The 24,000-nt window shown below is 54.9% G+C and overlaps 1 protein-coding gene across 7 annotated transcripts in view; it reads left to right on the forward strand.

Annotated features, from left to right (window-relative positions):
• Positions 1 to 24,000, forward strand: part of TNRC18 (trinucleotide repeat containing 18) — a 115,710-nt gene that overhangs the window by 38,363 nt on the left and 53,347 nt on the right. For 5 of the 7 annotated variants that reach the window (XM_037740361.1, XM_037740366.1, XM_017533747.2 and 2 more), the window contains 10 exons: positions 5,026 to 5,128; positions 5,473 to 5,678; positions 6,046 to 6,192; positions 6,822 to 7,012; positions 8,559 to 8,988; positions 11,916 to 12,902; positions 20,356 to 20,531; positions 21,117 to 21,253; positions 21,428 to 21,556; positions 23,557 to 23,728. In XM_037740361.1, the coding sequence (XP_037596289.1) occupies positions 5,026 to 5,128; positions 5,473 to 5,678; positions 6,046 to 6,192; positions 6,822 to 7,012; positions 8,559 to 8,988; positions 11,916 to 12,902; positions 20,356 to 20,531; positions 21,117 to 21,253; positions 21,428 to 21,556; positions 23,557 to 23,728 (2,678 nt within the window). The remainder of the gene's footprint in view (positions 1 to 5,025; positions 5,129 to 5,472; positions 5,679 to 6,045; positions 6,193 to 6,821; positions 7,013 to 8,558; positions 8,989 to 11,915; positions 12,903 to 20,355; positions 20,532 to 21,116; positions 21,254 to 21,427; positions 21,557 to 23,556; positions 23,729 to 24,000) is intronic. The other 2 variants (XM_037740363.1, XM_037740364.1) reach the window with 2 other exon arrangements.

Here is a 24,000-nt window from a genome sequence, read left to right on the forward strand (position 1 = left end):
AAAAAAAAAAAAAAAAAAATTAAAAACAAATAAATAATCCAAGCATAGTGGTGTGGTGACACCTGTAGTCCCAGCTACTGGGAGGCTGAGGCGGGAGGTCACCTGAGCCCAGCTGGTCGAGGCTGTAGTGAGATTGCATCATTGCGCTCCAACCTGGGTGACAGGGTGAGACCCTGCCTCAAAAACAAAACAAAACAAAAGCAGTCGTTGCCATTGAGACAGCAGCCGCTATGAGCAGACAGCTCCACAAGGTCCCCATTCACAGATGGGGAGACTGAGGCCTGCAGGGATGAGGCGGGGCTGAGCGGGAGCCCTGAGCTGAGCTCTGTCTATCCCACCTCTTCACTGGCCCAGCACCTCTATGGTGGGACAGGTCTTGGAGGGAGGGGCTGTGGGAATGTCCCCACCCCCAGCATCACAGAAGGTGGCTGGGGGTGCAGAGCTGGGTGTTTACCATGGTGTTGGTGACAAGTCTGCTGGGGCCTCTATCCTGTCATCCCCGCCCCATCCGCTTTCCCGGACCCCTGGAGAGCAACCCTATCTGTAACTGCTCAGAGAGAGGCCTGGAAGGGGTTGCCATGGGAACCGGGCCTCTGCGTGAGCCTCGGGCTCGTAATGTAATGGCTGCGATGTGGGGCGCGTGACCTGTGCGGGGCGGGGGGCAGTTGTCGCCGTGGACTGGGGGGATTTTGCTGCAGGGCACCCTCACCCCATCATAGGCCCTGGGGTGGGGCTGGGCCTCCAGGCGGCCTGCAGATAGGGGACGGCAGTGATGACGGGGGCTGGAGAGGGCCCTGTGGCCCTTCGTACCTGGGGCTATGTGCGTCGGTGGTTAGTAGGGCCGACTCGGAGCCTCATTTCATATGTGATGCCTCCGTGTTAGTCTTGTGACCTGGGAATGTTTATTTAATCTCCCTGTGCCTCAGTTTCCTCATGTAGAAGATAAGGATGAGAGCTGGGACGCGCCTCCTGGGTTGATGGTGATTGAATGGGTTTGTGTGTGCAGAGTTGCGTGGGGCCCTGCTGGGCACAGGGGCAGCCTTTGTTTATTTATTCACTTCACTTTATTTTATTATTTATTTATTTATTGCTTTTGGAGATAGAGTCTCTCTCTGACGCCCAGGCTTGAATATGGTGACATGATCTCAGCTCACCACAACCTCCGCCTCCCGGGTTGAAGCGATTCTCCTGCCTCAGCCTCCCTGAGTAGCTGGGATTACAGGCACGTGTCACCATGCCCAGCTGATTTTTGTATTTTGAGTGGAGACAGGGTTTCGCAGGTCTCGAACTCCTGACCTTGGGTGGTCTGCCCACCTTGGGCTCCCAAAGTGCTGGGATCACAACCATGGCATTTGCCACCATGCCCAACCTGGGTTTACTTTTCTGTTTTTATTTATTTATTTAATTTACAGAGACAGCGTCTCACTCTGTCACCCAGGTTGGAGTGCAGTGGTACAGTCAGAGTTCACTGCAGCCTTGAGGACACACAGTGAATGACCAATAAGCAGAATAGCTGTGTATAATCAAAGGAGTGTGATGATGGAGAGGTGGTTAGGGAGGGCTTCCTGGAGGAGGTGGGACTTGAAGCTGAGTTCTGATGGGGGGAAGGTCCAGGTGATGGGAATGGTGTGTGGGTGGCCCAGAGGTATGGGGAAGGGATGAGTGTGACATGCACAGAGAGGCTAGGGCATCCTCGAGAGGCTGGCCAGGTTTCCACTTGGCCTCGTGGGGTGACAGGTGGGACCAGGGGTTTGAGTGGATGGGAGGCCACAGAATGAGGAGGGTGGAGCAGGAACCCGGCTGAGCGCGGGGGCGGGGACAGAGGGCTCACTACATCACTTCAGAGACCAACCACATTTGCAGGGAGCAGGCTGGGCTGTGGGCTTTGAGGTCCTGAGGGTGGCAGTTGCTCTGACTGGCTTCTGTGGCAGGTGGCACCTGGGAAGGGAAGCCCCTGAGACCATTCACAGTGACAGCTGGGACAGTGGGAAGGACAGAGGGCTTGGGGCCGAGCCCAGGCTGCATTCCCAAGTATCTCCCACCACCTGGGGGCAGTGGGAGAGCCCCGTGCCCTGAGCTTGACCCAGGCGCCAAGAGGACCCAGCGGGCGTGAGAGTGGCCCCCTCGTGGCTGAACCGCTGGGATTCTGTAGGCCGGGACGGCCACCTTCCCTGCGAGAAGGAAGCTTGAGCACATGCTTTGATTTCTCAGCACGGCTGCAGGACTCGGGTGGCCCTCTGTTGCCCCAGTCCTGCCTGATGCCCTTCTGGGCCTCAATTTCCCCGTGAGGTCCACAGGTAGGGCCCCTTCTAGTCCTGAGGGAGGGGTGCCTGGTGGGCTCAGGTTCCGCGGTGATACAGGAACTACATTGATGTTGGTGGTCCATGTGGCCCTGCATGCCCATGTCCAGCCGCCCCCATCGGCACACCCCTCCCCATGCCGGGCTGCCCGGCTGTCCCTCCGTGCACTCGGTCCTGCAGGTGTGTGTGCGTGCACGGCTGTGCCTCTGTCCGGGTTCCTCTCTTCTGCTTCTGGGACTGGTGGGTTCCCACCTTCCTGCGGGAAAAGGGAGACACTCTGTGGCCCAGGCTGGAGTGTGGTGGCGTCATCACAGCTCATTGCAACCCCTACCTCCTGGCCTTAAGCCATCCTCCTGCCTCAGCTTCCTAAGTAGCTGGGACCACAGGCGCATGACACCATGCCTGACTAATTTTGTATGTTTTTGTAGAGATGGGGACTCATCATGTTGCCCAAGCTGGTCTCAAACTCTGGGGCTCCAGTGATCCTCCTGCCTCGGCCTCCCAAAGTGCTGGCACATTCCTGAGCCATTTTGCTGGTCCTCAGGTGCTGCTCATTGGCTCCTGGTGTTCGGGAGTGCAGGAAGGGAGAGATCAGAGGCGAAGCTTGATTCCAAGGTTCCTCACCCATGAGGGTCATGGCTGTGGTGCTGCTGTAGACCCCAGCTAGGGCGGCAGGGCGGGGACCTTGTCTTCAGTGGAAGGATAGTGTCTCCATGCTGGCGGATCCCCAACACTGTTGCTGGTGGTGCTGGACTGTGCCCTGGGGGGTGGGGGCTGATGGCCAGCGTCCGCCCGCAGTAGCCCTGGTAGGAGGACCTAGCTCCCAGCCCACCCCTCTTCCTGGCAGCCCTGGGAAGGCCGGCCCCAAGGGGAGTGTCAGCCAGCCTTGGGCCTATGCTCCGGCACCCAGAGCCAGCGGACAGGTTTCCTAGCTGCACACCTGGTGGCCTCTGCCATGGTGCTCAGCTCCCTCCCATGCCCTCACCCGTCCAGCATGTGCCCATCTCTGGCTCATGGTGTTAAACACTCAAAGAGGGGCCAGGGCAGGGTGGCAGGGACGAGGAGGGGCTGGGAGGGACAGACGGGGTTCCTGCCACTCCTCCGCTCCCTCTCCCCTCTCCTCTGGTGACTATCCATGTGCCAGGCCTGGGCCTCAGGGGAGCTGGCCATAGGGAGGGACAGGGATGAGTGAGCCCGGTGGCATCTCCCACTCTGGGAGCCAAGGCCACCTCCTCCACCCAAGTAGATAGTGTTCTTTTTTTTTTTTTTTTGAGACAGTCTTGCTCTGTCGCTCAGGCTGGAGCCTGCAATGGTGTGATCGCTGCTCATTGTAACCTCCACCTCCCGGGCTCAAGTGATTCTCCTGCCTCAGCCTCCCAAGCATCTTGGGATTACAGGCACCTGTCACCACGCCCAGCTAATTTTTTTGTATTTTTAGTAGAGATGGGGTTTCACCATATTGGCCAGGCTGGTCTTGAACTCCTGACCTCAGGTGATGGGATTACAGGCATGAGCCACCAAGCCCGGTATGAATAGTGTTCTTTGGGTTTATTTTTCTGTCTTTATTTTTTTTTTTCCTTTAGAGTCTGGGTCTTGCCCTGTCACCCAGGCTGGAGTGAAATGGTGCATTCATGGCTCACTCCAGCCTTGACCTTCCGGGCACAAGCAATCCTTCTACCTTAGCTTCCTGAATAGCTGGGACTACGGGTGCATGCCACCATGCCTGCCTAATTTTGGTATTTGTTGTAGAGATGGAGTTTCGCTGTGTTACCCAGGCTGGTCTTGAACTCCTGGGCTCAAGCAATCCTGCCTTAGCTTCCTAAAGTGCTAGGATTATAGGCATGAGCCACTGTGCCTTCGATCTTGATTTTTAAAAAATTAGCCATATATGTATATGTGTGTGTGTGTATATATATATATATTTTGAGACAGAGTCTAGCTCTGTCAGTTGCTCAGGCTGGAGTGTCTGGCACGCTCGGCTCACTGCAACCTCCACCTCCCGGTTAAAGTGATTCTCCTGTCCCAGCTTCTTGAGTAGCTGGGATTACAGGAGCACGCCACAAAGTTCAGCTGATTTTTCTGTTTATTTAGTAGAGATGGGGTTTCGCCATGTTGGCCGAGCTGGTCTCAAACTCCTGACCTCAGGTGATCCACCTGCCTTTGCCTCCCAAAGTGCTGGAATTACAGGCGTGTGTATTTAAACTGTCTTGGGGCACACAGGCCTGCATGGTTCCAGAATCTGGCTACTTGTGACCCAGGTCTGGCTCATTTTGGGGTTGTGGTTTTTTTCTCCATTTGGACTCCGCCCTGTCCTCACCAAACTCCAGCTCGGAGTCCGCTGTGCAGTCATTAAAATAGCATTAGCGAGTGCACCTGGCCTCACGTTTCATTGTTCTGATAGGTTTTATGACATTTTCCAATACTATCCATGGCCGTTGGTCTATCACCGTGGTTATCTGTCCAGGCGACAGAGACAGGCCTTTTGGATGGGGAATGGTAGAGAGGTGATTCCTGGCCCTGAGGACCCTATTTGGGGTTTGGGGGAGCTTGGTGCATCATAAGGAAAGGTTTCGGGGTGAAGGAGCTGTGCGGATGGCTATGCAGGACCATCGGGGTTCTGAGGAGCCCAGGGAGGGGTGAGGGCAGTGGGGCCAGTGGGCCTGGGGCGGGCTGGGTGCTGGCTGGGTGCTGGCTGGGGGCTCACTTCCACCCGGCCCCCCTGTAGGGCACGGCCGAGCAGATGAGGACTGTGTGGATGACCGGGCCAGACACCGGGAGGAGCGGCTGCTGGGGGCGCGGCTGGACCGGGATCAGGAGAAGCTGCTCAGGTGAGGGTGTCTGAGGAGCCTGGGGGTCTGAGGGGTGTCTGGGAGCCCCTGGGTGTGAGGGGCAGCTGGAGGACCGCAAGTGGGCTTGGCCTCTTGACTGTGGATGCTGTGGTCCTGAGAGCAGGACCCACCCTGGTCCTCAGCATCGGGCCAGCCCTCCCAGGCCAGGTGGCCCCACGGCCCCTTCCAGTGAGTGTGGGAGGCCCTGGGCGGCCCTTCTGTTCCGAGTGGTGGTTGTCCTGACTCGTGGCCTGGTGGCCAATGGTTCCTTGGGGTAACCCACCTTCTTCCTCTCATTCTCTGGGCTGTCTGAGCTGCCACTACATCTGTGATTCTCCTTCCAGAGAGAGTAAGGAGCTGGCAGACCTGGCCCGCCTGCACCCTACCAGCTGTGCTCCTAACGGCCTCAACCCCAACCTCATGGTGACTGGGGGCCCGGCGTTGGCGGGCTCAGGGCGCTGGTCTGCTGACCCTGCAGCCCACCTGGCCACGCACCCCTGGTTGCCCCGCTCGGGCAGCACATCCATGTGGCTCGCCGGACACCCCTACGGTGAGTGCGGGACGTGGGGACTCTCCCCTTCTCTGAGGGAGGGGTGGGAGGGCGTGGGTGCAGGATGAGAGCTCAGGGCTGGCTCCTGCCTGCCTGCCGTTTCCTGGCTCCTGCATTCGTCTTTAGAAGGAATGATAATGGCATCTGCCTCGTGGGGCCCCTGTGCCCTACCTGTTTGGGGCAGATGCCCATTGGGGGTGGCTCTGTGAGGCTCTTTGTAATCAGCCAGCACCCCTGCCCCTTGGCTTCTCCACTGGGGGCCCCAAGAGGTTCAGGACTTGGGGGGTGGTGCTGGGCTGAGGCTCCCCAGGAAAAACCGCCTGCTGGGGGTCCCAGCACTGACTCGGCCGTGGGCTTCTCCTCCTAGGCTTGGGCCCCCCATCTCTACACCAGGGCATGGCCCCTGCGTTTCCACCTGGCCTGGGGGGCTCCCTGCCATCGGCCTACCAGTTTGTCAGGGACCCCCAGTCGGGCCAGCTGGTTGTCATTCCCAGTGATCACCTGCCTCACTTCGGTAAGTGGACCCTCCATGTGGCCAGCGTGGGCCGGGCTGGCCACTCCCAGTGAGATGGTCTCTGATGGCAAGGGCCTCCCAGCCAAGGGGTGGTGGCCGGCAAACCCAGGGGCTGGGGAGGCGGACAGGGGTTCAGAGAGAGGATGCCTGCCGCCAGAGTTAGAAAGCTTTGGGGTTCTTGTTGCAGTGAGTTCCCACCCAGAAGCTCCATAAAGAGAAGTGAGGCCAGCAGCCCTGGGTGGGGGCTGGGATTCCTTCTACCTGGCACCCCCATCCCCTCAGGAATCCAGCTTGCAGGCCGCTGGGAGGGGTGGGAGAAGGCGTTTCCTAGGTTCCCATAGTGGCCCTCGTACACGTCTGCACGCTGCCCTGCTCTGGTTGTGAGGCTGTGGGGAGGTCATCCCACCCCGGGGTGTGGACAGGGTTGTGTTCCCCAGGCCTGGGGTGTACACGTGGCCAGTGGAGGACAGGACGGGCTTCCTAAACACTGGGGAGCAGCCGGGTAACCTGCAGAGCTCAGCTCCCTGCTATGTGAGAGGCCCCTCTCTGGCCTTAGCATCCCTTCTGTAAATGGGCATGGCGATGCAGTGTCAGGCCGCAGGTACAGCCCACTGTCTGTGTCCCCGCAGCGGAGCTGATGGAGCGGGCCACCGTGCCACCCCTCTGGCCCGCCCTGTACCCGCCGGGCCGCAGCCCCCTGCACCACGCCCAGCAGCTGCAGCTCTTCTCGCAGCAGCACTTCCTGCGGCAGCAGGAGTTCCTGTACCTGCAGCAGCAGGCGGCCCAGGCCCTGGAACTGCAGAGGAGCGCCCAGCTAGTGGTAAGTTGGGGAGGATGAGGTGCAGCCCTCTCCGGAGGCCCTGTGAGTAATGAGGCAGATGAGTCAGTCAGCCAGAAGAAACTCCAGACAGCTATGGGGAGGGGCAGAAAACAGCAGAGGGGCAGGTGGTCAGAGAGGGCTTCCTGGAGGAGGCAGTGTTGGAACAGAGACCTGGAGCCATCTGTGGAAGAGCTCTACAGGCAGAGGGAGCTGTGAGCAGAGGTGGATGGAGCCTGGCAGGGCAGGGTGCAGGAACAAGGGGGAAACCAAGGCATAGAGGTGGCCTCGGGGACTGGGGAAGGGTGACTAGATGCTGAAGGAGTCCCAGGGGGCTCCTGCTGTTGCCTGAGCCCAGCCTGGCCACTTCTCTCCAGGTGGCCTCTTGGAGAGGCACATGACGGGGACCTGGCCAGCTGCCTCCTGATGGCATGGTCCCATAAGATAGGGTACAGGAGGGATCTGCTCTGGAGGAGTTGGCCTGGTTGGCATATGCAGCAGGAAGCCCTCAGAGCCCGAGCCCTGGGTCTGAATCTTAGATCTGCCAGGCCTGGCTGTGTGCCTTTAAGCAAGTGGCTTCATCTCTCTAGGCTTCGAGTTTCCTCTCCCAGAAACAGAGATGCTAGTGTTGCCTAGTCCTCATGTTGCTAAATATGACTGTTTAGTAATGGGGAGAGCGGCCTGTCCTTGGAGTGCTTCGTACTGGTTTTGTTTTTTTTGGAGATGGAGTCTTGCTCTGTCACCCAAGCAGGAGTGCAGTGGCACAATCTTGGCTCACCGCAACCTCCACCCCCTGGGTTCAAGCAGTTCTCCTGCCTCAGCCTCCCATGTAGCTGGGACTACAGGTGTGTGCCGTCACGCCTGGCTAGTTTTTTGTATTTTTAGTAGAGACAGGGTTTTACCGTGTTGGCCAGGCTGGTCTTGAACTCCTGACTTCAGGTGATTGCCTTCACCTCCCAAAGTGCTGGGATTATAGGCATGAGTCATGATGGCCGGCCTCTGATCTGTTTTGTGTGTTGACTGACCCACCCAGGTAGGCATTGGTGATCGTGGAGCTGACTCCCTCCCATTTCCTTATAAAAGGCACACCTGTGCTCCTCCTGCCCCCCTTTTGGGGCATTTTGAGACCCTAAAATGATACTGCAGTGAAACAGGAAGGTTCAGCAGGTAGTGAGTGCTCTGTGAAGGCTGCTGTCCCAGCGCCATCGAGGTGTGGGGCCTCGTGCTCCCACCTGGCCCCCCTTGGCCTGACTGTGAGGGTCCCTGTGGGGCCGAGCTATGGGCAGATTCCTCCATCAGTCCTGGTCTGAAGGGGCCCACCAAAGCTGCTCACCCCAGCCCTGCCTTTCGGGGTTCTGCACGGAACGCTATGCTTATGACACACAGGGTGGGATGGAATGTCCGTCTCTGGCCTGGGAGCGGGTGAGCAGCCTGGACCCCAGGTCCTGTATGAGGTTCTCCTCCGACCGGGGGACCCTGGGGTCAGGGCAGGTGCTGGGGGTGGGGGGGACTTATGCTGCACTGACCCTGCCTGCCGGCCCCTCCCCAGCAGGAGCGGCTGAAGGCACAGGAGCATCGGGCGGAGATGGAGGAGAAGGGGAGCAAGCGGGGTCTGGAGGCCACAGGCAAGGCTGGCCTGGCCACCGCTGGCCCTGGGCTACTGCCTCGGAAGCCCCCCTGCCTGGCCGCTGGCCCTGCGGGCACCTATGGCAAGGCCATGAGCCCGCCACCATCACCCCGTGCGTCCCCTGTGGCTGCCCTGAAAGCCAAGGTCATCCAGAAGCTGGAGGATGTGTCCAAGCCGCCCGCCTACGCCTACCCCGCCACCCCCCGCTCCCACCCCACCAGCCCGCCACCCGCCTCCCCGCCGCCCACCCCGGGTATCACCCGCAAGGAGGAGGCCCCTGAGAATGTGGTCGAGAAGAAAGACTTGGAGTTGGAGAAGGAAGCCCCCAGCCCCTTCCAGGCCTTGTTCTCAGGTAGGATGTAGCTGAGTCCCTCAGGGTCTCACTCTGGCCCTGGTGTGGTAGAACTTCTCACCCATCTCTTCATTGACCCATTCATTCATTCATTCCATCTCCATGGAGCACCTCCTGCATACCAGGCTGGCTGTCAGACATGGAACAAACACAGGAGCTCACAGTCACATCCAGCCTCTGCTCGGCCCCTCCTCATTCGTAGTGTCAGGGAAATGGGCATAATATTAGAACCTGCTTCAGAACAAATTGTTCTGAGCTTTCAACCTTGCCAGACCTGTCACACACACAGCATGCAGTCGGCGCTAACTTCTACCTTGGCAATGACAGTCCAGGGATGCCGGTTCTGGGCAGCTGTACACCTGCACCATGTGTCGCATGAACGTACCCACTCTTCCCAACTCCTGTGTCAGTGGGGACTTGGCAGCAGGTGGCTTTGGGGGCTGGGACTGTGTTCTTCTTCCCTGGGGGGTATCAGACATGTGAGTGCCTGCTTGGGAGGACTTCAGTTCAAATTCCGATTCTGGCACCAAGGCTGGGTGAGCTCAGGCCAGTGGTGGCTGAGTACTTAGCTTGTGCCTGGCCAGCGCCTGACTCGCTTTCGTCAGTTTCCCTTTTGCACGCCTCCAGCTTGCCTGCCTCCATGCTGGGCTGGGAGTGGTGCAGAGAATCAGGGACACACAAGCCTGCTCTCAGGGAGATTATATCTGGGACAGAACTGGGTTGCTATTTCTTTTTTTTGAGACAGAGTTTTGCTCTCATTGCCCAGGCTGGAGTGTAATCGTACCATCTCAGCTCACCGCAACCTCCGCCTCCCAGGTTCAAGCGATTCTCCTGTCTCAGCCTCCCGAGTAGCTGGGATTACAGGCGTGTGCCGCCATGCCCGGCTAATTTTGTATTTTTAGTAGAGACAGGGTTCCTCCATGTTGGTCAGGCTGGTCTTGAACTCCTGACCTCCGGTGATCCACCCACCTTAGCCTCCCAAAGTGCTGGGATTACAGGTGTGAGCTACCATGCCCGGCCAGGTATTCCTCTTTTTTTCTTTTTTTTTTTCCCTAAGATGAAGCCTTGTTCTGTTGTCTGAGCTGGAGTGCAGTGGTGCGATCTTGGCTCACTGCAACCTCTGCCTTCTGGGTTCAAGCAATTCACTGCCTCAGCCTCCCAATTAGCTGGGACTATAGGCACCCACCACCACATCTGGCTAATTTTTGTGTTTTTTAGTAGAGATGGGGTTTCACCATGTTGGCCAGGCTGGCCTTGAACTCCTGACCTCATGTGATCCGCTCACCTCGGCCTCCCAAAGTCCTGGGATTACAGATGTGAGCCACCATGGCCAGCCAGTATTATTTTTTTTGAGCTAGGATCCTCACTCTCACCCAGGCTTGTACTGCAGTGGTGCAACCATAGCTCACTGCAGCCTTGAACACCTGGGCTCAAGCAATCCTCCTGCCTCAGCCTCCCAGGCAGCTTGGACTATAGGTGTGCACCACTGCACTTGGCTATTTTTTTATATTCGTACATTTTGTGTATCGCTTTGTTTCCAAGGCTGGTCTCAAACTCCTGGGCTCAAGCGATCCTCCCAACTTGGCCTCCCGAAGTGCTGGGATTATAGACTTGAACCACTGCACCTAGCTTTGCTGTTAGGTTTTGTTTTGTTTTGAGATAGGGTCTTGCTCTGAGGTTGGAGTGCCGTGGTGCCATCATAGCTCACTGCAGCCTTGATCTCCCAGCCTCAAGTGATCTTTCCACTTTAGCCTCCCAAGTAGCTGGGACTACAGGGGTGTGCCACCATGACTAGCCAATTTTTTTTTTTTTCAGTAGAGATGGAGTCTCAGAGGCCAGGCTCAGTGGCTCACGCCTGTAATCCCAGCAATTTGAGAAGCCGAGGCAGGTGAATCTGAGGTTAGGAGTTTGAGGCCAGTCTGGCCAACATGGTGAAACCCAGTCTCTACTGAAAATACAAAAGATTAACCAGGTGTGGTGTCTCATGCTTATAGTCCCAGCTGCTCTGGAGGCTGAGGCAGGAGAGTCGCTTGAATCCAGGAGATGCAGGTTGCAGTGAGCCGAGATCGTCATTGCATTCCAGCTTGGCTGACAAGAGCAAAACTCCATCTCAAAAAAAAAAAAAAAATTAATTAATATATAAGGGAATGGGGTCTCACTATGTTGCCCAGGCTGGTCTTGAACTTCTGAACTTAAGCCATCATCCCACTTTGGCCTCCTAACGGCATGGTGGCTCACACCTGGCCCTGGTTGAACAATTGCACTTCTTTTCTTTTCTTTTTTGACTCTTGGCTCTCTGCAGCCTCCGCCTCCCAGGTTCCAGCGATTCTCCTGCCTCAGCCTCCCAAGTAGCTGGGACTACAGGCGCACGCTGCCACACCAAACTAATTTCTTTGTATTTCTAGTAGAGACGGGGTTTCACTATGTTGGCCACGATGGTCTTGATCTCCTGACTCGTGATCTGCCCACCTCAGCCTCCTAAAGTGCTGGGATGACAGGTGTGAGCCACTGCACCCGGCTGAACAACTGGTTTAATGGGTGGAGCGGCAGATTCTTGTAGGGTCGAGGGGCCAGACCGCACAAGGTGGGTAAAGGCAGTATTAGGTCTGTGCAGATCTCATGAAGTATTTGCTTCTGGTCTAGCCTTGTGCTGGGTGCTGAGTGGGGAAGGGACAAGAGAGACACTGTGGTTTTTGGCCTTCAATACAAGACCCTGGGGACAGGAAGGCGGCCAGTTTTTCACTATGGGGCCAATTTTGAGGCCGTTGGGTCTCTGAGATCACACCTAGAACAGCTCCCAGCCCTGCAGCTGGGAGAGCAGAGGGTGGCAACGTGTCTGGGTCTGTCTGGGGTGGTGAGCAGGTGTCAACGGGGACACAGCATGCCGGATCCCGGGACTCCCATGCTGACCCCTGTGTCCTTGACAGATATCCCGACCAGGTACCCGTTCCAAGCCCTGCCACCGCACTATGGGAGGCCCTACCCTTTCCTGCTGCAGCCTACGGCGGCTGCTGACGCGGATGGCCTGGCCCCTGATGTGCCACTCCCGGCTGATGGGCCCGAGCGCCTGGCACTCTCACCTGAAGACAAGCCCATCCGATTGTCCCCCTCCAAGATCCCAGAGCCGCTGCGGGAGGGCCCGGAGGAAGAACCACTGGCCCAGCGGGAGGTGAAGGCGGAGGTGGAGGACATAGACGAGGGCTCTGCAGAGCTGCCGCCTCTGGAGTCGCCGCTGCCACTGTCCGCCGCAGAAGCCATGGCCACCCCGAGCCCTGCAGGCAGTTGTGGAGGTGGCCTGTTGGAGGCCCAGGCGCTGAGTGCCACTGGGCAGGGCTGCGTGGAGCCCTCCGAGTGCCCAGACTTTGCAGAGGGGCCTGAAGCACGGGTGGATTCCCCAGGCCGGACAGAACCCTGCACGGCCGCCCTGGACCTGGGGGTGCAGCGGGCACCCGAGACACTGGTGGAGACCAAGGAGGAGCCCGTGGAGGTGCCTGTGGCAGTGCCCATGGCAGAGGCAGTGCCTGAGGAAGGCCTGGCCCAGGCAACCCCAAGCGAGCCCCAGCCCAGCCTTCAAATGGACTGTGACATACCTGCTGGGGAGGGACAGTGCCCGAGCCTGGAGCCCCAGGAGGCCCTGCCTGTGCCCGGCAGCACTTGCTACCTGGAAGAGGGAAGCTCTGACCAGTTCCTGCCTGGCCTGGAGGACCCACTGGCTGGCATGAATGCCCTGGCGGCAGCTGCGGAGCTGCCCCAGGCCAGACCTCTGCCCTCCCCGGGCGTTGCCGGAGCCCAGGCTGTGGAGAAGCTGGAAGTGGCCGAGAGCCTTGTCCTGGAGCACAGCTTCCTGCACGGGATCACCTTGCTGAGCGAGATCGCAGAGCTGGAGCTGGAGAGGAGGAGCCAGGAGCTGGGAGGTGAGAGTGCACCACCGAATCATGCAGATTCTGGAATTAATTAATTAATTAATTAATTTAGAGACAGAGTCTTGCTCTGTCACCCAGGCTGGAGTGCAATGGTGTGATCTTGGCTCACTGCAACCTCCGCTTCCCAGCGGAGGCGTTCCAGCAACTCTCCTGCCTCAGCTTCCTGGGTAGCTGGGACTACAGGCATGTGCCACCACACCCAGCTAATTTTGTATTCTTAGTAGAGACGGGGTTTCACCATGTTGGCCAGGCTGGTCTTGAACTCCAGACCTCAGGTGACCTGCCCACCTCGGCTTCCCAGAGTACTGGGATTATAGGTGTGAGCCACCATGCCCGGTCCCTCTTGAATTTTATTTTTGTGGAGACAGGGTCTTGCTATGTTGCCCAGGCTGGAGTGCAGTGGCACAGTCTTAGCTCACTGCAGCCTTAAATTCCTAGGCTCAAGTGATCCTCCCTTCCCAGCCTCCCAATTAGCTTGGGCTATAGGGGTCTACCACTAAGCCAAGCTGACTTTTTAAAAAGTTATTTTTTTAGAAATGGGGTCTTGCTCTGTTGCCCAGTTTGGTCTTGAACTCCTGGACTTCAAGCAATTTTGCCCACCTTGACCTCTCAGAGTGCTGCAATTATAGCCGTGAGCCACTGTACCTAGCCTCTTAAACAGTTTTTTGATAAGATTTTTGAATTTTGAAAATTCCCAGAATGTGGTTTATTCATACTGATTTTTTGAAAAATTGTGGTAAGATACGCATAACAAAATGTTACATCTTGAGCATTTTAAGCCTCGGTTGAGTAGCATGGTAAGTACGTTCACACTTTGTAGCCAATTTGTGGGTTTCTTGGTGGTGAAATTTCTCATTCTGTCAATGGTGTGTTTTAGCAGGATTTCTAGGGTTGCAAGGGACAGAAACTCTGATTTAAATTGGTTTAGGAGGGTGAGAATAATTTGGCTGGTGGAACTGAAGTCCAGCAGAAATTAGGTAATTTCAGGTATGGCTGGATCTAGGTGTTCAAGCCAAGACACGAAGTTTCTCTCTTCCTGCACAGGCCCTTCCCTAGTTTCTCTGTCTGTGTTCCTATCTCCTTCCCTCCGTCCCTCTTGCTGTTCTACTTTTCTTTCTGTTGGCCTCATTCAAGGCTGACTTAACCATCCTCATTGGGGCCGGGGGTGGTCTCCGTTCCTCCCAGGCCCATGGGCCTGCTAAGCAGCCTCATGAAAGAGGCCACCTGTTTCTTGGTAGCTTTGACAAAACACTGAGATTCACTCTCATAGGCTGACTAGTGTTCATGCTTTTTGTTTTGTTTTGTTTTTGAGACGGTCTCAGTCTGTTGCCCACGCTGGAGTGCAGTGGCACCCTCTTGGCTCACTGCAGCCTCTGCCCTCTCGGGTTCAAGTAAATCTCCTGACTCAGCCTCCCAAGTAGTTGGGATTACAGGTGTGTGCCACCATGCCTGGCTAGTTTTTGTAGTTTCAGTAGAGATGGGGTTTTGCCATGTTGGCCAGGCTGGTCTTGAACCTCTGACTTCAAGTGATCCATCTGCCTTGATTCATGAAGTGCTGGGATTACAGGTGTGAGCCACCGTGCCTGGCCTCAGTTCATGCTTTTTGCTGGCATTTCAGGACATGAGAGTGAATCTCAGTGTTTTGTCAAAGCTACCAAGAAACAGGTGGCCTCTTTCATTTCAGGACACGGGCTGGGGTGTTCATACCTGTTCTTTGATAAGGGTTGGGGTGTAGGGAGGGGAGCAACGGTTCTTAAACAGAATGGGATACCCTCAGCAGAAAGGGCAGTGACTTCTGGGCCAGTCACAGAATGACTGACGTTCAGCATAGAAAATTGGACCCAGAACTGGTTTGGAAGAGAGGCCTGGGCAGCAGCCGATGAAGAGATCATATCCCTACTAGTGTTTTAGTATATTTTCTCTAGAACTTTCTCTACACACATATACTTCTTACATTAAGATCTTCTTGTAAATAGTGTTCTGTAACCTGCCTTTTTCACTTAAAAATTTTTTTTTCTTTGTTTTTGGAGACAGAGTCTAGTCGCGCCGCGTAGCCCAGGCTGGAGTGCAGTGGCATGATCTCTGCTCACTGCAACCTTCACCTCTCAGGTTCAAGTGATTCTCCTGCCTCAGCCTCCTGAGCACCTGGGATTACAGGCATGCACCACCTGGCTATCTTTTTGTATTTTTAATGGAGACGGCGTTTCACCATGTCGGCCAGGTTGGTCTCAAACTCCTGACCTCAAGTGACCTCAAGCGTCTTGGCCACCCAGAGTGCTGGGATTGCAGATGTGAGCCACCGTGCCCGGCCATTTTACTTAAAATGTTCTTTATTAAACATTTTTCAAAGCTGTGGTTTTTTAAATTAAGTTTTTGTTTTATTTTTTCCCGCAAAACGTAGTGATGGGGTTTTGCCATGTTGGCCAGGCTAGTCTCGAACTCTTGGATTCAAGTGGTTTTTCCCACCTTGGCCTCCCAAAGTGCTGGTATTAAAAGTGTGAGTGCCCGCCTGGCTTAAAGCTGTGGTGTTTCTATTGTTTGTTTTGTTTTTCTTGAGACGGACTCTCGCCTTGTCTCCCAGGCTGGAGTGGATGCAATGGTTTGATCTCAGCTCACTGCAACCTCTGCTTCCCAGGTTCAAGCAATTCTCCTGCCTCAGCCTCCTGAGTAGCTGGGATTACAGGTGCCCACCACCACGCCAGCTAATTTTTGTGTTTTTAGTAGAGACGGGGTTTCACCATGTTGGCCAGGCTGGTCTCAAACTCCTGACTTTGTAATACTCCCGCCTCGGCCTCCCAAAGTGTTGGGATTACAGGCGTGAGCCACCGCGCCCAGCCAAAGCTGTGGTTTAAAAAAAAAAAATCATTGTTCTAGAGACTGCCCAATGTTCTGCCTGGCAGTGACCCTGGCCCTCGATGGCCCAGTTAGATGTTAAGGCATTTTCATCTGCTTTTTTTTTTTTTCCCCCCCCATTGCAAATAATGTGATGGTTGTCCTTGAAGAAAAAAATCCTTTTCCATATCTCTGATTTGCCTGGGATTATATTCCCAGAGGTAGAACTGTTGCATCCAAACAAGGCCATGTTTTCAAGGCTTTTTGACTGTTTCGGTCAGATGGCCCTCAAGCCTGGAGAAGCCACGCTCCTGTTAAATCTGTGTGAGCGATGCCTCTTCCCCACTGGGCGGCAGTGTTCCTAAATTCATTGCTTCTTTTCTTTCACTAAAATAGTTCAACAAAAACTTTTTTTTTATTTTGTGGAAGAAACTCCCTTGGTCTTCCTTTCCACTTGGTACTGGGTTTTTCTTTCTTCTTTTTCTTTGAGATGGAGTCTTGCTCTGTTGCCCAGGTTGAAGTGCAGTGGAATGATCTCAGCTCACTGCAACCTCTGCCCCCTGGGTTCAAGCAATTCTTCTGCCTCAGCTTCCCGAGTAGCTGGGACTACAGGTACACATCACCACACCCAGCTAATTTTGTATTTTTAGTAGAGATGAGGTTTCACCGTGCTAACCAGGCTGGTTTTGAACTCCTGACCTCATGATCCACCCACCTCAGCCTCCCAAAGTGCTGGGATTACAGGCGTGAGCCCCCGTGCCTGGCTTTTTTTTCTTTTTTAATTTAATTTTTTTTGAGACAGAATCTCCCTCTGTTGCCCAGGCTGGAGTGCAGTGGTGTGATCTCCGCTCACTGCAGCCTCTGCCTCCTGAGTTCAAGTGATTCTCCTCCTGCCTCAGCCTCTCAAGTAGCTGGGACTACAGGTGCGTGCTACCATATCCGGCTAATTTTTGTATTTTTAGTAGAGATGGGGTTTCACCATATTGGCCATGTTGGTCTTGAACCCCTGGCCTCAGTGATCCGTCCCCCTCAGCCTCCCAAAATGCTGGGATTACAAGTGTGAGTCACCGCAACCAGCCCAGAATTCTCCACTCTATCAGGACACCAGCCTTGCTGAGTTAGGGCCCATTGCCATGATTGTAACTTGCTCACCTCTGCAAAAACCCTGTCTCCCTCGAAGGTTACCTTCTGATGTTACTGGTGGTTAGGACTCCAGCATATTAAATGGGTGGAGACACAGTTGAACCTGCTGAACCCATCACAGCTGGCCTAGATAGAGTACATTGCCTGTCATTTGAGAGCTTCGGCAAGATGGGTTTGTGGGAGGGTGAAGGAGGTGACCGGAAAACAGAGCAGCCCTCCTTACCTCACATTGTAGACTCTTATGTCTCACAGGATGTCAACGGGGGCAGGTGGCACAGAGGCATCACTGTGGGGTGGGCGAGACAGCTTCAATCTCACACCATCCTTTGGGAGCTGATGAGGTTTGCAGCTTTGTGGCCTCAGTTTCCCTAAAGATAGAAAAGTGGCCAGATGCAGTGGCTCACACCTGTAATACCAACACTTTGGGATGTTGAGGTGGTTGGATCACTTGAGGTCAGGAGTTTGATACCAGCCTGGCCAACGTGGTGAAACCCTGTCTTTATTAAAAGTCAAAAAATTAGCCGGGTGTGGTAGCGCATGCCTGTAGTCCCAGCTACTCAAGAGGGTGAGGCAGAAGAATTGCTTGAACCCAGGAGGCGGAGGTTGCAGTGAGCCGAGATCACGTCACTGCATTGCAGCCTGGGAGACAGAGCAAGACTCCGTCTCGAAAAAAAAAAAAAGAAAAAGGGCAAAGTGGCTGGGCATGGTGACTCACCCCTGTAATCCCAGCACTTTGGGAGGCCAAGGTGGGCGGATCACAAGGTCACTAGTTCGAGACCAGCCTGGCCAGCATGGTGAAACCCAGTCTCTACTAAAGATACAAAAAAATCAGCCAGGCGTGGTGGATCGTGCCTGTAATTCATTCCAGCTAGTTGGCAGGCTTAGGCAGGATAATTGCTTGAACCCGGGATGTGGAGGTTGCAATGAGCCGACATTGTGCCATTGCACTCCAGCCTGGGTGACGGGGTGAGACTCTGTTTTAGGGGAAAAAAAAAGGAGCAAAGCAAGCAGTTTTCAACTGGGGCAATTTTGTTCCCCCAGGGAACACTGGCCAACCACATTTTTTGGTTGTCACAGCTTGTGGGGAGCACTACTGACATCTAGTGGGTAAAGGCAGGGACTCAGTGAGACAGTGTCTTCAATGAAGGCAGAGATCAGCCTCCAATAGAGATGTGAATAGTGAATAGTGAAATGTGAAGTGCCAAGGAAGAGAAGCCCCGCCCTCAGCAGCATCGTTAGTCATGTCCATCCCTGGAACCTTGCCCATTGCCAATGGAAAATACGGTTTTCTTCTCAAGCACATGTGGACCTTCACAAAATTTGATAGATTACAAAGAGAATGTCAGCCGGGCACAGTGGCTCATGTCTGTAATCCCAGGACTTTGGGAGGCCAAGGCGGAAGGATTGCTTGTGCCCGGGAGTTGTAAGACCAGCCAGGGGCTGGGCGCGGTGGCTCACTCCTGTAATCCCAGCACTTTGGGAGGCCCGAGGCGGGCGGACGATGAGGTCAGGAGATCAAGAGCATCCTGGCCAACATGGTGAAACTCATCTCTACTAAAAATACAAAAAAAAAAAAAAAAAAAAAAAAAAAACTCATCAATACAAGAACATTCTAGGCTACCCTTTGCGCGCCCTCCCCCCTATGATTGTGCATAAGCTGCTGCCGCTTGCTAGGTTCGGCCATTTGAAATTGCTGACATTCTAGTGTTTTTGACCTTTAGAGATGGCAGTTTTTATAAGGTTCAAGCTGATTATAATGAAGTAGATGTTTGTTTTGTGCTAATACGAAAAAAGCTGTTAAGCAGAAAAAAAAGCAAAGTGTGATACGGTATGTATTGATTGAGATCATTTTTTTGTTTTTTTTTTCCTGAGACAGAGTCTCCCTCTGTGGCCCAGGCTGGAGAGCAGTGGGTTGATCATGGCTCATTACAACCTCCACCTCCCAGGTTCAAGCTATTCTTGTGCCTCAGCCTCTCAAGTAGCTGGGATTACAGGTGGCTACCACCATGCCCAGCTAATTTTTGTATTTTTAGTAGAGAGGGGGTTTTGCCATGTTGGCCAGGCTGGTCCTGGCCTCAAGCCATATGCCTGTCTTGGCCTTTCAAAGTGCTGGGGTTACAGGCATGAGCCACCATGCCTGGCCTGAGGTCATTTTTACATATATATATGTGTATATATGTTTTTTCTTTGAGACGGGCTGGCCGTGTTGCACAGGCTGGAGTGCAGTGGTGTGATCATGGCTCACTGCAGGACTCAAGTGATCCTCCTGCCTCAGCCTTGCAAGTAGCTGGGACTGCAGGCAGCCACTTTATATTTACTTTAATTTTTGTTTTTTGAACTGGAGTCTCACTCTGTTGTCCAGGTTGGAGTGCAGTGGCTGTGTTGCCTCATTGCAACTCATGCCTCCCGAGATTCAGCAATTCTGGTGCCTCAGCCTCCCGAATAGCTGGGACTACAGGTGTACACCACCATGCCCAGCTCATTTTTGGATTTTTAGTAGAGATGTGGTTTTGCCATGTTGGCCAGGCTGGTCTCAAAACTCCTGACCTCAAATGATCCGCCCACCTTGGCCTCCCAAGGTGCTGGGATTATAGGAGTGAACCACCGCGCCTAGCCTATTTTTATATTTTAAAGGATACCCGTGTATGTCCTGTGTATCTAAATACGCATAATCATTTCTGGAACTGTCTATTGGAAACTGCACCCACAGTGGCCTCCCGAGGGAGGGACCTGTGTGTTGGAGGAGGAAGAGGGTTTTCTTCTTTGGATACCTTTCTGCTTGGTTTGTGTTTTTCATCCTGGGCTCTTTTTTTATGATTATAAGAGCCATGCATATTCACTATGGAAAAATGTACATACAGATAAGCGGAAGAACCCTGTGGAGGTGCTCTTCTGGGGGCTTTGCTGTGCCTAGTGTTTTCTGAGCATAGAGCATAGGACCTGGTGCCGGGCATGCTGCCTTTGCCCCTGTTCTATGTATTTATTTAGTTTTTGAGATGGAGACTTACTCTGTCATCCAGGCTGGTGTATGGTGGTGCGAATTCGGCTCACTGCAACCTCCACCTTCCAGGTTCATGCGATTCTCCCGCCTCAGTGTCCCGAGTAGCTGGGATTCCTGGCATCCATTGTATCTGGCTAGTTTTTGTTATTTCTAATAGAGACAGGGTTTCACCATTTCTCCATGTTGATCAGGCTGCTCTCGAACTCCCAACCTCAGGTGATCCACCTGCCTCAGCCACCTAAAGTGTTGGGATTACAGGTGTGAGCCACCACGCCTGGCCTTCACTCCTCTTCTTGTCTAGAGATGCTCAGGACTTCCTGTCTGTCACAAAAGCCTCTGTTCACTCAGCACCTCGGGGGATGGGGGCGTGTGGCCTGGGCCTACATTTGGTCTGGGCCTCAGCACCCCCAGGTCTGGGGTCCGGGAGTGCGTGGTGGCAGCGCCCTGTTACCTGCTTCCTGTCTGCAGGTGTGGAGCGGGCCCTGGTGGCACGGCCCTCCCTGGAGAGCCTGCTGGCGGCCGGCAGCCACATGCTGAGGGAGGTGCTGGATGGGCCTGTGGTGGACCCGCTCAAGAACCTGCGGCTTCCCCGGGAGCTGAAGCCCAACAAGAAGTACAGCTGGATGCGCAAGAAGGAGGAGCGGGTGAGTGGCGGTGTCTTCCTCCCTAGCTCACGCACCTCTATGGAGGTGCCGTACTGCCCGGGGCGTGGCTGACTTGGGCGCCAGAGAGGCCTGAGCTACATTCAGCTCCTTGTGCTGACATGCTGTGTGTTCCTGGGCAAGTGGGTGCCCTTCTGGGGACTCAGTTTACCTGTCTACTAGCATGTCGGGCACAACAGGTGAGCTGCAGTATGATCATCTGGGAAGAGTAGCCCAGGGTCATGCATAGTTCTGGCCTTAGGTGCCTGGGGTAGCAGCATCCCCGTGCTGAGCCTCCGTTTATAAATGACACGATGGCCCTCAGTGATGGAGCAGGTGTCACACACAAGCACTATGCTTCAGGCCTGCCATCTAATTGAGCGTTGCCACAGCCCCGCAGAGCCAGTACAGGCTCCCTTGCCTGCGACGAGGCCATGGCCACAGCTAGGAGGTGGCAGCGGTGGGATTTGAGTCCTGCCTCCCCGTGTAGTCTTTCTCCCCTGACCTATCCGTGAGCATGGGCATCTGGGCGGTCGGTGGGTGGCGGCATCCTCACCTTCTCTTCCTCCTCTCCTGGTGCCCCCCTAGATGTACGCCATGAAGTCCTCCCTGGAGGACATGGATGCCCTGGAGCTGGACTTCCGGATGCGGCTGGCCGAGGTCCAGCGCCAGTACAAGGAGAAGCAGCGTGAGCTGGTGAAGCTGCAGCGGCGCCGGGACTCCGAGTGAGTGTGCTCCCTGCCCGCCCCATGGGGCCCCTACCCCGGCCCACCAGGCCGCCAGGCGCGCAGCAGCCGTCGAGGTGTGCGTGGACCCGGCGCCGTGTATGCATCGTGTGCCCGTTCTCCGCGCCCCGCCCGCCTCCCAGCGTCACAGCCAAGCGTGTGATTCTTTTTAAGGGACAGGCGCGAGGAACCCCATAGAAGCTTGGCACGCAGAGGCCCTGGCAGGCCGCGGAAACGGACCCACGCCCCGAGCGCCCTGTCGCCCCCCCGCAAGAGAGGGAAGAGCCGCAACAGTGGCGGAAAGTAAGGCTGGCCCCTCAGTGGGTCGGGGACTGGCACAGAGCTTGAGGGGAGGAGCCCGGGCCCCACATGGGGCCTGCCTCTGGGTGCTGGGGGACCTCGTGTCCCTTGGGCTCTGACCCACCTGCAGTGGTGGCCCTTGGGGAGTGCGGCTTGTGCTGCCCAGGCCAGGAGGGAGCGAGGCCAGTGCTGAGCCAGGAGGATGGCTCCTGCAACAGGATTTCCTGCGTCCTAACCCAAGCGCTTCACCTGTCTTCCTGCCACGCCTGCCTCCTCACGCCTAGGGCCTAATTCCTCCTCCTTTCCATGCGTCTCCTCCCTGCGGAGGGGCCCACTGGGCTGCCAGCCTTGCTGGGACGGGCTGTGAGCCGGCTGTCACTTGGTCTCCACAGTGCCAGACCTGCTGACTTGTCCCGCCTGACACCGGGGCTGGCTCCTTTAGGCACTTTGGGGACAAGCTCTTCCTCCTTGGGTGGCGGTCACAGCCTTGTAGGGGGCCTGTATGGGTCTTTCTGAATGCCTGTTGGAACGAGAGCTTTTCCTGCAGGGCAAGGCATGCACAGGAGAGATGCTTTGTCCTTTCCTGGGTGTCTGTAGCACGAGCGGAATGCAGCCCATCAAGGAAAGGGGTTGGAGCCGCTTGACAGATCAAGACCTGCCCTGAGGAAGCAGGAGCTCAGGGGCCTTCAGAGGGCACAGGAGAGGCAGTGGGACAGCCACAGGTCTTTTCAGGAGGAAACAGCCCCGGGGCCCCCATGTCTTGCAAAAAAACCCCCCTTACTGGCCACAGCAGGGGAGTGGAGAGGCTCCTGGAGAAGACAGCAGGAGGCTGCAGCCCAGCATCGTGGTGGTCAGGGGTGTGGCCTACAGTTTGAATTTCCATTCTTGAGTCTCAGTGCCACTCCTTAGTGTGACTAACCCCAGGCCAGGTGTTAGCTTTTCCGAGCCTCAGTTTCCTCATCTGTAAAAAAAACAAGTAACTCAGGTTGGGTGTAGTGGCTCACGCCTGTAATCCCAGCACTTTGGGAGGCCGAGGCAGGCAGATCACTTGAGGTCAGGAGTTTGGGACTAGCCTGGGCAATGTGGAGAAACCCCATTTCTACTAAAAATACAAAAATTAGCCAGGCATGGTGACATGCACCTGTAATCCCAGCTAATCCAGCTGAGGGGAGAATCGCTTGAACCTGGGGAGGTGGAGGCTGCAGTGAGCTAAGATTGAGCCACTGCACTCCAGCCTGGGCAACAGAGTGAGATGCCATCTCAGGAAAAAAAAAAAAAAAAAAAAAAAAAAAAAATATATATATATATATATATATATATATATATATATATATATGTATGTATGTATGTATATAGCAGTACCAAATGCTATTTGTGGCTAAGATATAAAGCCACTGTTACAACAGTGCAAGACACACAGTGAGTGCCAGGTCCAGATCGGCTGCTTCAACCACCTGGGAAGTTTCAGCTTAACGCAGGCAAGAGGGGCTTCTGGGCCACGTCTGTGTCCCCACTGCCACCATGCACAGGATTCCAGAGACCAGCAAATGGCCCCTTCATTTTGTTTTTGTTTTTTTCCCTTGCTGGAAAAGGCAGACTGGAATCCTTCTTTGTGTAACCTTGTGGTCTAAACTCCCCCTGCCATCCTGGTGGATTTCCGTGGCATTTCTGATCTTTGTTCTTGGCACGATTTGGTGGAACCAGGTATCTGACCGCACAGAGATGTGTGTGTGTGAGTGTACGAGTGAAAGCACACAAGAACGAAAACGCTGACTTTTTTCCAACTCTCACCTTAAACTCTCATTCTGCCTCATTCAAAAATATCCTAGAATTACAGCACGATAGTTTTACAAGATCCACCATCTCTCCCCATGCGTGTCACTCTGGCATCACTGTCTGTGCTTCAGCGCCCAGAGCCCAACCCTTTAGGACCACGAGGGTGGACTCGAGCCCGCAAGTCATGTCTGGCCAGGGTGCTGACCAGTAGTGTGTCTGCGTTTCAGGCTGAGCAGCAAGTCCCTGCTGACATCAGATGACTATGAGCTGGGAGCAGGGATACGGAAGAGACACAAAGGGCCCGAGGAGGAACACGATGCCCTCATTGGAATGGGGAAAGCCAGGGGGAGGAGCCAGACTTGGGATGAACATGAGGCCTCGTCTGACTTCATAAGTCAGGTCAGTAACCCAGTCTTCCAGGTGTGTGAGATCTTGGTATGGGTATGTTAAGAGTTCACGCTTCCTGGTGAGGCGAGGTGGCTCCTGCCTGTAATCCTAGCACTTTGGGAGGCTGAGGCGGGCGGATCACAAAGTCAGAAGATCGAGACCATCCTGGCTAACACGGTGAAACCCCATCTCTACTAAAAAATATAAAAAATTAGCCAGGCATGGTGGCATGTGTCTGTAGTCCCAGCTACTTGGGAGGCTAAGGCAGAAGAATCACTTGATCC

The sequence above is a fragment of the Cebus imitator genome, unplaced genomic scaffold, assembly GCF_001604975.1.
Source record: "Cebus imitator isolate Cc_AM_T3 unplaced genomic scaffold, Cebus_imitator-1.0 Scaffold82, whole genome shotgun sequence".
Classification (NCBI taxonomy): domain Eukaryota; kingdom Metazoa; phylum Chordata; class Mammalia; order Primates; family Cebidae; genus Cebus; species Cebus imitator.